The 12084-nt window shown below is 43.3% G+C and overlaps 1 protein-coding gene across 6 annotated transcripts in view; it reads left to right on the top strand.

Moving 5' to 3' along the window:
* Window positions 1-12084, top strand: part of GIT1 (GIT ArfGAP 1) — a 306604-nt gene that overhangs the window by 188795 nt on the left and 105725 nt on the right. For 4 of the 6 annotated variants that reach the window (XM_063955944.1, XM_063955946.1, XM_063955941.1 and 1 more), the window contains exon 9: window positions 990-1016. The exons of the other annotated variants lie outside the window; for them this stretch is intronic. In XM_063955944.1, coding sequence (XP_063812014.1) covers window positions 990-1016 — 27 coding nt within the window. The remainder of the gene's footprint in view (window positions 1-989; window positions 1017-12084) is intronic. 6 annotated transcript variants of the gene reach the window in all.

Below are 12084 nucleotides of genomic sequence, written 5' to 3'. Positions count from 1 at the left end.
CGCGTTTTTCCCAGAAACTGTAGCGTTTTTTCACACACTCCCATAAAACGGCCAGTTTCCGCCCAGAAACACCCACTTCCTGTCAATCACATTACGATCACCAGAACGAAGAAAAAACCTCGTAACGCCGTGAGTAAAATACCAATCTTCATAGCAAATTTACTTGGCGCAGTCGCAGTGCGAACATTGCGCATGCGCAATAAGCGGAAAATCGCTGCGATGCGAAAAAAATTACCGAGCGACCAACTCGGAATGACCACCATAGTGTAGCCAAACAATCCTATACAATAATTTGTATAGTTCCACAATGACACAGTTAAACTTGAGTATTTAATTCTACTCAATATTCAACTTTCAATTTATCATTGCAAAATGCACTTGTTTAAAATCATTTTTCTAGTTAAAGAAATTGTGAGTGTAATAGAAGTTCATGTAAGAAATGTAGGAAATAAATTTGTAATTTTCCTAAACATGTTTGGAAAAGATAACATACGTAACACAACTTTAAAGAAATGTAACACAAGGAAATTTAAGTTTTTGTTAAATGTGGACTGAAGCCTTAAAAAAAATATTATGTTTGCTTAATCGGATTATTCACGGGTTGCGCCCTGGCCGGGAGCCATTGGCATGTTAGATGGATGTGCCGGTTATATCTTTCTTGACCATGCGGTCTCAAACAAGTATATAGGCCCAGTTCTAAACATAACAGAGGTCAAAGATTGAAATAATTCATATGTACAGGTATGTATGTATGTATGTATGTATGTATGTGTATACATATATAGATACACACACAAATACAAAATACATAAAGTATGAGTGTCTATAGCTGTGTATATGTCTATATATCTATATGTGAAACTCATATATAATTTCTTCTAAATTTTCTTACTGCATTTTCCATGGTAATGCTTCTCTGAATGATTTTGTGTTTCTTTATGTCTAACCTCTTGTCTCTCCTGTTTCTTCTTGTGCTGCATTGGATGTAGAACTCGTCCCAGGGGTGTGCCTCAGAGGTACTGTGTGACTTGTAGCAGACGATGACCTGTCATTATTTTATCCTGAGACTGATCAGACAGATAAATGGCTCCTGACAGCCCTTAATGAACTAGATATAACATTACAGTGCTCACCACTCTCCTCTTTTTACATTTATTTTGCTTTTTGTTAAAACCATACTTGAATAACTGATATTTAAAGGGGGTATCCGCCAAGGAGTTAATTACCCAAGTCGCCATCCACCAAAATAGACATATGTCTGTCAAACTTCACCTGGGTGAATCTCAGTACTGGTGGCGGATCATGAAGGGACACACACTATATGTCATTGTTACAGTATATAAACAAATAAATAATAGCAATAATAATAATAATAATAATAATAATAATAAAAAAACATATCATGAGGGACAGCTCAAAAAGCAACAAAACACAGCAGACATTTAACTGTATATACCTTATTTTTGTAAATGAGATGACTGTTCTCCCTAATTGTGTTTTCTTTTTAATTCCTGGCTCATTTCAAGATAAATCAGCATTTATTTATTTGTATTGTCATCTGTTCTATAGTCAGAGTTTTTGAATAGCAGTGTGGTACAATAAGTATTGGCAACCCCAGAGAGCCCTATATAGGGGACATCTAAACTTTCATAGAACTACAAGCCAAATTCTGGTAAGAGCCATCATGTACATGAAGCAGACAATTTCTCATCTCTACTGACTTACTGAAGATCTCTAGCTGTTGTCATAATAACCAATAGGTAGCACACTCTGTATCTTTTTCCAAGCTTTGATAAATCTCCCCCTATGACTGCAGCCACGGCTTGATCACTAGAGGGAGCTTCCTTAATCTGGAGTAGGTGAGAAGTTGTTTGCTGGAAGGTACTTTGAAAGCGAGTTGGACATCATAGCAGCGCTCTCTGTTACTATGACCCTAGATTCATACTAATGCATAATATTTCATTTTAAACCACATGAAAACTTTTTAACATTTCCTACAAACAATACAGTTACTCCTATATGTACATATATAGCACAAAGTATATGTTATGAAAGACAGTGTCAATTAAAATAGCCGTCTATGCCCTAAGCCAGTGCTTCCCAAACTTTGCCATTACAGTCCAGGTTTTAAGGATATCCATTTTTGAGTACAGGTGACTTAATAAGTACCCAAGTCAGTTTGATGTAACCATCTGAATTTAAGCATGGATATCCTTAAAACCTGGACTGTAATGGTGGAGTTTGGGAAACTCTGCCATAAGCCCTACATTTTACATTAAAATTATTAAACGTAATACTTCAATCTTGAGCCACATCTGATTCCCTGCGGATTATCATATGAAAACCACTTACTATATATACTAGAGATGAGCGCCTGAAATTTTTCGGGTTTTGTGTTTTGGTTTTGGGTTCGGTTCCGCGGCCGTGTTTTGGGTTCGAACGCGTTTTGCAAAACCTCACCGAATTATTTTTGTCGGATTCGGGTGTGTTTTGGATTCGGGTGTTTTTTTCCAAAAACACTAAAAAACAGCTTAAATCATAGAATTTGGGGGTCATTTTGATCCCAAAGTATTATTAACCTCAAAAACCATAATTTACACTCATTTTCAGTCTATTCTGAATACCTCACACCTCACAATATTATTTTTAGTCCTAAAATTTGCACCGAGGTCGCTGTGTGAGTAAGATAAGCGACCCTAGTGGCCGACACAAACACCGGGCCCATCTAGGAGTGGCACTGCAGTGTCACGCAGGATGTCCCTTCCAAAAAACCCTCCCCAAACAGCACATGACGCAAAGAAAAAAAGAGGCGCAATGAGGTAGCTGTGTGAGTAAGATTAGCGACCCTAGTGGCCGACACAAACACCGGGCCCATCTAGGAGTGGCACTGCAGTGTCACGCAGGATGGCCCTTCCAAAAAACCCTCCCCAAACAGCACATGACGCAAAGAAAAAAAGAGGCGCAATGAGGTAGCTGTGTGAGTAAGATTAGCGACCCTAGTGGCCGACACAAACACCGGGCCCATCTAGGAGTGGCACTGCAGTGTCACGCAGGATGGCCCTTCCAAAAAACCCTCCCCAAACAGCACATGACGCAAAGAAAAAAAGAGGCGCAATGAGGTAGCTGACTGTGTGAGTAAGATTAGCGACCCTAGTGGCCGACACAAACACCGGGCCCATCTAGGAGTGGCACTGCAGTGTCACGCAGGATGTCCCTTCCAAAAAACCCTCCCCAAACAGCACATGACGCAAAGAAAAAAAGAGGCGCAATGAGGTAGCTGTGTGAGTAAGATTAGCGACCCTAGTGGCCGACACAAACACCGGGCCCATCTAGGAGTGGCACTGCAGTGTCACGCAGGATGTCCCTTCCAAAAAACCCTCCCCAATCAGCACATGATGCAAAGAAAAAGAAAAGAAAAAAGAGGTGCAAGATGGAATTATCCTTGGGCCCTCCCACCCACCCTTATGTTGTATAAACAAAACAGGACATGCACACTTTAACCAACCCATCATTTCAGTGACAGGGTCTGCCACACGACTGTGACTGATATGACGGGTTGGTTTGGACCCCCCCCAAAAAAGAAGCAATTAATCTCTCCTTGCACAAACTGGCTCTACAGAGGCAAGATGTCCACCTCATCTTCACCCTCCGATATATCACCGTGTACATCCCCCTCCTCACAGATTATCAATTCGTCCCCACTGGAATCCACCATCTCAGCTCCCTGTGTACTTTGTGGAGGCAATTGCTGCTGGTCAATGTCTCCGCGGAGGAATTGATTATAATTCATTTTAATGAACATCATCTTCTCCACATTTTCTGGATGTAACCTCGTACGCCGATTGCTGACAAGGTGAGCGGCGGCACTAAACACTCTTTCGGAGTACACACTTGTGGGAGGGCAACTTAGGTAGAATAAAGCCAGTTTGTGCAAGGGCCTCCAAATTGCCTCTTTTTCCTGCCAGTATAAGTACGGACTGTGTGACGTGCCTACTTGGATGCGGTCACTCATATAATCCTCCACCATTCTATCAATGTTGAGAGAATCATATGCAGTGACAGTAGACGACATGTCCGTAATCGTTGGCAGGTCCTTCAGTCCGGACCAGATGTCAGCATCAGCAGTCGCTCCAGACTGCCCTGCATCACCGCCAGCGGGTGGGCTCGGAATTCTGAGCCTTTTCCTCGCACCCCCAGTTGCGGGAGAATGTGAAGGAGGAGATGTTGACAGGTCGCGTTCCGCTTGACTTGACAATTTTGTCACCAGCAGGTCTTTCAACCCCAGCAGACCTGTGTCTGCCGGAAAGAGAGATCCAAGGTAGGCTTTAAATCTAGGATCGAGCACGGTGGCCAAAATGTAGTGCTCTGATTTCAACAGATTGACCACCCGTGAATCCTTGTTAAGCGAATTAAGGGCTGCATCCACAAGTCCCACATGCCTAGCGGAATCGCTCCGTGTTAGCTCCTTCTTCAATGCCTCCAGCTTCTTCTGCAAAAGCCTGATGAGGGGAATGACCTGACTCAGGCTGGCAGTGTCTGAACTGACTTCACGTGTGGCAAGTTCAAAGGGCATCAGAACCTTGCACAACGTTGAAATCATTCTCCACTGCACTTGAGACAGGTGCATTCCATCTCCTATATCGTGCTCAATTGTATAGGCTTGAATGGCCTTTTGCTGCTCCTCCAACCTCTGAAGCATATAGAGGGTTGAATTCCACCTCGTTACCACTTCTTGCTTCAGATGATGGCAGGGCAGGTTCAGTAGTTTTTGGTGGTGCTCCAGTCTTCTGTACGTGGTGCCTGTACGCCGAAAGTGTCCCGCAATTTTTCTGGCCACCGACAGCATCTCTTGCACGCCCCTGTCGTTTTTTAAAAAATTCTGCACCACCAAATTCAAGGTATGTGCAAAACATGGGACGTGCTGGAATTTGCCCATATTTAATGCACACACAATATTGCTGGCGTTGTCCGATGCCACAAATCCACAGGAGAGTCCAATTGGGGTAAGCCATTCCGCGATGATCTTCCTCAGTTGCCGTAAGAGGTTTTCAGCTGTGTGCGTATTCTGGAAAGCGGTGATACAAAGCGTAGCCTGCCTAGGAAAGAGTTGGCGTTTGCGAGATGCTGCTACTGGTGCCGCCGCTGCTGTTCTTGCGGCGGGAGTCCATACATCTACCCAGTGGGCTGTCACAGTCATATAGTCCTGACCCTGCCCTGCTCCACTTGTCCACATGTCCGTGGTTAAGTGGACATTGGGTACAACTGCATTTTTTAGGACACTGGTGAGTCTTTTTCTGACGTCCGTGTACATTCTCGGTATCGCCTGCCTAGAGAAGTGGAACCTAGATGGTATTTGGTAACGGGGGCACACTGCCTCAATAAATTGTCTAGTTCCCTGTGAACTAACGGCGGATACCGGACGCACGTCTAACACCAACATAGTTGTCAAGGACTCAGTTATCCGCTTTGCAGTAGGATGACTGCTGTGATATTTCATCTTCCTCGCAAAGGACTGTTGAACAGTCAATTGCTTACTGGAAGTAGTACAAGTGGGCTTACGACTTCCCCTCTGGGATGACCATCGACTCCCAGCGGCAACAACAGCAGCGCCAGCAGCAGTAGGCGTTACACGCAAGGATGCATCGGAGGAATCCCAGGCAGGAGAGGACTCGTCAGACTTGCCAGTGACATGGCCTGCAGGACTATTGGCATTCCTGGGGAAGGAGGAAATTGACACTGAGGGAGTTGGTGGGGTGGTTTGCGTGAGCTTGGTTACAAGAGGAAGGGATTTACTGGTCAGTGGACTGCTTCCGCTGTCACCCAAAGTTTTTGAACTTGTCACTGACTTATTATGAATGCGCTGCAGGTGACGTATAAGGGAGGATGTTCCGAGGTGGTTAACGTCCTTACCCCTACTTATTACAGCTTGACAAAGGGAACACACGGCTTGACACCTGTTGTCCGCATTTCTGGTGAAATACCTCCACACCGAAGAGCTGATTTTTTTGGTATTTTCACCTGGCATGTCAACGGCCATATTCCTCCCACGGACAACAGGTGTCTCCCCGGGTGCCTGACTTAAACAAACCACCTCACCATCAGAATCCTTCTGGTCAATTTCCTCCCCAGCGCCAGCAACACCCATATCCTCCTCATCCTGGTGTACTTCAACACTGACATCTTCAATCTGACTATCAGGAACTGGACTGCGGGTGCTCCTTCCAGCACTTGCAGGGGGCATGCAAATAGTGGAAGGCGCATGCTCTTCACGTCCAGTGTTGGGAAGGTCAGGCATCGCAACCGACACAATTGGACTCTCCTTGTGGATTTGGGATTTCAAAGAACGCACAGTTCTTTGCGGTGCTTTTGCCAGCTTGAGTCTTTTCAGTTTTCTAGCGAGAGGCTGAGTGCTTCCATCCTCATGTGAAGCTGAACCACTAGCCATGAACATAGGCCAGGGCCTCAGCCGTTCCTTGCCACTCCGTGTGGTAAATGGCATATTGGCAAGTTTACGCTTCTCCTCCGACAATTTTATTTTAGGTTTTGGAGTCCTTTTTTTACTGATATTTGGTGTTTTGGATTTGACATGCTCTGTACTATGACATTGGGCATCGGCCTTGGCAGACGACGTTGCTGGCATTTCATCGTCTCGGCCATGACTAGTGGCAGCAGCTTCAGCACGAGGTGGAAGTGGATCTTGATCTTTCCCTAATTTTGGAACCTCAACTTTTTTGTTCTCCATATTTTATAGGCAGAACTAAAAGGCACCTCAGGTAAACAATGGAGATGGATGGATTGGATACTAGTATACAATTATGGACGGACTGCCACGGTTAGGTGGTATAAAAAAACCACGGTTAGGTGGTATATATTGTAATACAATTATGGATGGACGGACTGCCTGCCGAGTGCCGACACAGAGGTAGCCACAGCCGTGAACTACCGCACTGTACACTGGTTGATAAAGAGATAGTAGTATACTCGTAACAACTAGTATGACTGACTATGACGGTATAAAGAATGAAAAAAAAACCACGGTTAGGTGGTATATATTGTAATACAATTATGGATGGACGGACTGCCTGCCGAGTTCCGACACAGAGGTAGCCACAGCCGTGAACTACCGCACTGTACACTGGTTGATAAAGAGATAGTAGTATACTCGTAACAACTAGTATGACTGACTATGACGGTATAAAGAATGAAAAAAAAACCACGGTTAGGTGGTATATATTGTAATACAATTATGGATGGACGGACTGCCTGCCGACTGCCGACACAGAGGTAGCCACAGCCGTGAACTACCGCACTGTACACTGGTTGATAAAGAGATAGTAGTATACTCGTAACAACTAGTATGACACTATGACGGTATAAAGAATGAAAAAAAAACCACGGTTAGGTGGTATATATTATAATACAATTATGGATGGACGGACTGCCTGCCGACTGCCGACACAGAGGTAGCCACAGCCGTGAACTACCGCACTGTACACTGGTTGATAAAGAGATAGTAGTATACTCGTAACAACTAGTATGACACTATGACGGTATAAAGAATGAAAAAAAAACCACGGTTAGGTGGTATATATTATAATAATACAATTATGGATGGACGGACTGCCTGCCGACTGCCGACACAGAGGTAGCCACAGCCGTGAACTACCGCACTGTACACTGGTTGATAAAGAGATAGTAGTATACTCGTAACAACTAGTATGACTATGACGACGGTATAAAGAAAGAAAAAAAAATACCACGGTTAGGTGGTATATAATTATACAATTATGGATGGACGGACTGCCTGCCGAGTGCCGACTGCCGACACAGAGGTAGCCACAGCCGTGAACTACCGCACTGTACTGTGTCTGCTGCTAATATAGACTGGTTGATAAAGAGATAGTATACAACAATATACTACTATACTGGTGGTCAGGCACTGGTCACCACTAGTCACACTGGCAGTGGCACTCCTGCAGCAAAAGTGTGCACTGTTTAATTTTAAATTAATATAATATTATGTACTCCTGGCTCCTGCTATAACAACCTGCAGTGCTCCCCAGTCTCCCCCACAATTATTATAAGCTTTTATACATTGATGTGCAGCACACTGGGCTGAGCTGAGTGCACACAGACTGAGTCACACTGTGTGACTGCTGTGTATCGTTTTTTTCAGGCAGAGAACGGATATAGCAGAGAACGGATATATTAAATAAAAGTTAACTTAACAACAACTGCACTGGTCACTGTGGTAAACTCTGTCTGCACAATCTCTCTCTCTCTCTCTCTCTCTTCTAATCTATTCTAATGGAGAGGACGCCAGCCACGTCCTCTCCCTATCAATCTCAATGCACGTGTGAAAATGGCGGCGACGCGCGGCTCCTTATATAGAATCCGAGTCTCGCGAGAATCCGACAGCGTCATGATGACGTTCGGGCGCGCTCGGGTTAACCGAGCAAGGCGGGAAGATCCGAGTCGCTCGGACCCGTGAAAAAAAAAGTGAAGTTCGTGCGGGTTCGGATTCAAAGAAACCGAACCCGCTCATCTCTAATATATACCCATAACTGATATTCTGTCCCGCTATTCTTCTCCTCCTCTTACATGGTACAACATTGTCTTTATATAGCAAATTAGTAATTTTTTTCTGATTCTTGTACAAAAAGAGATGCAATATGCATTTAATGTCTGAGCTGAAACACAGTGACACCATAGTACCATAGTGTATACTGTTAGAAAATACCCATTGACTTTCATATGATCGTTATATCAGCATTTCTCCATGGAATGTTATAGCATCAACTATTAGAGGGAAAAAAGACTTATGGATATATGCTGGATGTTCAGCATTGCATAGCTTCTATACAGTACAGGAGAGTGTCATATTGTTGTCTGAACATGATATATTCATAAATTGCCAACATCTTCTGCAGCACTGTTACATAATGAACACATGGCATTGTAACAGTTGCTTGATTTTAACATTTTTGCAAACATGAAACAATGAAGGGCCCCATACACTAGAGCGACCACATGTTGGAGGCGATCGCTGGCGATCACCCTGGCAGCCTCCCGGGGGGGCAGGATCGGCCAAGATACCCTTTTGCATACAGTATACCTTGGGCGATCCCAGCCATGCCCCCAGGTCGGACCTGATTGAATGTGCAGCACATTCAATCTGGAGGATCCGATCTGATGCTCACGGGAACGCGCATCGGATCGGATCGGAAACACCTAAAAAATGCCCGAATTCATCCAATATATTGGGCCCGAAAGCGGCTGAAATCGGGCATTATCGCTCTTGTGCATGGAGCCCTTTAGAATAAGGACCTTGTTCAAAAAGATTACAGTCTAAAGAGAAAGTTGATATAAATCACATTTTTAAGACCATACGTTTAGCAAATTACTTGCCACAGATTCCTTACACTTGTGCTTTGTGACTGGGCGGTACTGACCCAGGGTGTTGAGGGCAGCTGATTGGATGGCTGCTGGTGACTGTCCAATCTTCTACCTTCCCCGCCGTTCCTCAGATCTGCTTGCTTCCAGTATTGTTCCATGAGAGGTCAGCAAGCAGGGGTGCTTGTGCATTGGTAACTTTTGTACCTTCATTTTATATAGTGTGTTAAGCTTTATTTTTATTTGTGTTTCTAATATATATATCTATATCTATATATATATCTATATATATATATATATATATATATATAGGTTGAGTATCCCATATCCAAATATTCCGAAATACATACTTTTTTGAGTGAGATAGTGAAACCTTTGTTTTTTGATGACTCAATGTACACAAACTTTGTTTAATACACAAAGTTATTAAAAATATTGTATTAAATGACCTTCAGGCTGTGTGTATAAGGTGTATATGAAACATAAATGAATTGTGTGAATGTACACACACTTTGTTTAATGTACAAAGTTATAAAAAATATTGGCTAAAATGACCTTCAGGCTGTGTGTATAAGGTGTATATGAAACATAAATGCATTCTGTGCTTAGACTTAGGTCCCATCACCATGATATCTCATTATGGTATGCAATTATTCCAAAATACGGAATAATCCGATATCCAAAATACCTCTGGTCCCAAGCATTTTGGATAAGTGATACTCAACCTGTGTGTGTATATGTGTGTGTGTATATGTATGTATGTGTATATATATATATATATATATATATATATATATATATATATATATATATATATATAATATGTGTATGTGTGTGTGTGTGTGTGTATGTGTATATATATATATATATATATATATATATATATAAGCATCTGGTGTCCGGCACTCCAAAGAGTTACAAACATATGCACCCGGGTGCCCTCAGCAAAAAAAAAATTGTATATAAGCGTACAAGAATGGACAGTGGCACTCTGGGATTTAAAAAGTGCAAAGCTTCCTTTATCGTCAAAAACCACACATATGAAACCGACATTTTGTGGCCCGTAGCCCCTTTGTCAAGGTGTAAAACAGTGTAAAGAAAAACCCTTTTTACCTTATAAAGACAGTGGTCACCGCAAGTGAAGAGGAGCTTCGCCCGCACCATCAGCCCCGTTGGCTGCCAGTCAACTTCCGGTGACTCACGGAGATGATGTCACGCGAGGTCCGTGACATGGTTACCTAAGCAACCAATGCCGCTTCCCACCGCGCATGCACAGAGACTCTGCAAGGAGAAAAGAAACCAGAGTGCACTAGATATGACATTATTGTGTAATGTGTCTGTGCATTACCATATAATGCGTAATCCAGCTAACTACATATAGAGAGTAACGCTATATCATAGGACCACAGATTACAGGAGAAAAAATGTACCAAATGTGTTTCATCCATCTACAAGCTGAACAGAAACAATCTAAATGGTAGGTAGTTATAGTGCTCAATATGGCCTTGGGCCATATTGTGACTAAGTTGAGCACTATATAACTACCTACCATTTAGATTGTTTTTGTTCTGCTTGTAGATGGCTGAAACACATTTGGTACATCTTTTTCTCCTGTAATCTGTGGTCCTACGATAGAGCATTAGTCTCTATTTAGATGCGATCTCCACCTCCTACTGATCCTATTTACATAGCCCATTTAAGCATAGTAAGATGAAGTTAGCTGGATTACACATTACACAATAATGTCATATTTAGTGCACTCTGGTTTATTTTCTCCTTGCAGAGTCTTTGTGCATGCGCGGTGGGAAGCGGCATTGGCTGCTAAGGTAACCATGTCACGGTCCTCACATGACATCATCTCCGCGAGTCACCGGAAGTAGACCGGCAGCCAACGGGTCTGATGGCGCAGGCGAAGCTCCTCTTCACTTGCGGTGACAACTGTCTTTATAAGGTAGGAGGGTTTATCTTTACACTGTTTTATACCTTGACAAAGGGGCTATGGGTCCCGAAACGTCGGTTTCATATGTGTGCTTTTTGACGATAAAGTAAGTTTTGCACTTTTTCAATCCCGGAGTGCCTCTGTCCATTCTTGTATGTATGTATGTATGTATGTATGTATGTATGTATATATATATATATATATATATATATATATATATATATATATATATGTAGAATAGACAAAAGCTGCGGCACTCAGGGTCTTGTAAAGATGCAATGTATTGTACAAAAGTTACATTGTATTACGATGTAACTTTTGAACAATACATTGCATCTTTACAAGACCCTGAGTGCCGCAGCTTTTGTCTATTCTACTGTCAGTTGTCCTACTGAGGGCATATATATATATATATATATATATATATATCTCTCTCTCGGTTCACTACGATATGCCGGCGGTCGGGCTCCCAGCGACCAGCATACCGGCGCCGGGAGCCCGACCGCCGGCTTACCGACAGTGTGGCGAGCGCAAATGAGCCCCTTGCGGGCTCGCTGCGCTCGCCACGCTACGGGCACGGTGGCGCGCTTCGTGGACCCCCACGAGGGAGAATAAGTGTAGGTATGCCGGCTGTCGGGATCCCGGCGCCGGTACACTGTGCGCCGGGATCCCGTCAGTCGGCATACTGAAGACCACCCCTCTGTCTCTCTATATCTCTCTCTCTCATATATATATATATATATATATATATA

This window comes from Pseudophryne corroboree, chromosome 2, assembly GCF_028390025.1.
Source record: "Pseudophryne corroboree isolate aPseCor3 chromosome 2, aPseCor3.hap2, whole genome shotgun sequence".
Lineage (NCBI taxonomy): Eukaryota > Metazoa > Chordata > Amphibia > Anura > Myobatrachidae > Pseudophryne > Pseudophryne corroboree.
This window is presented reverse-complemented; position numbering and strand designations above follow the sequence as displayed.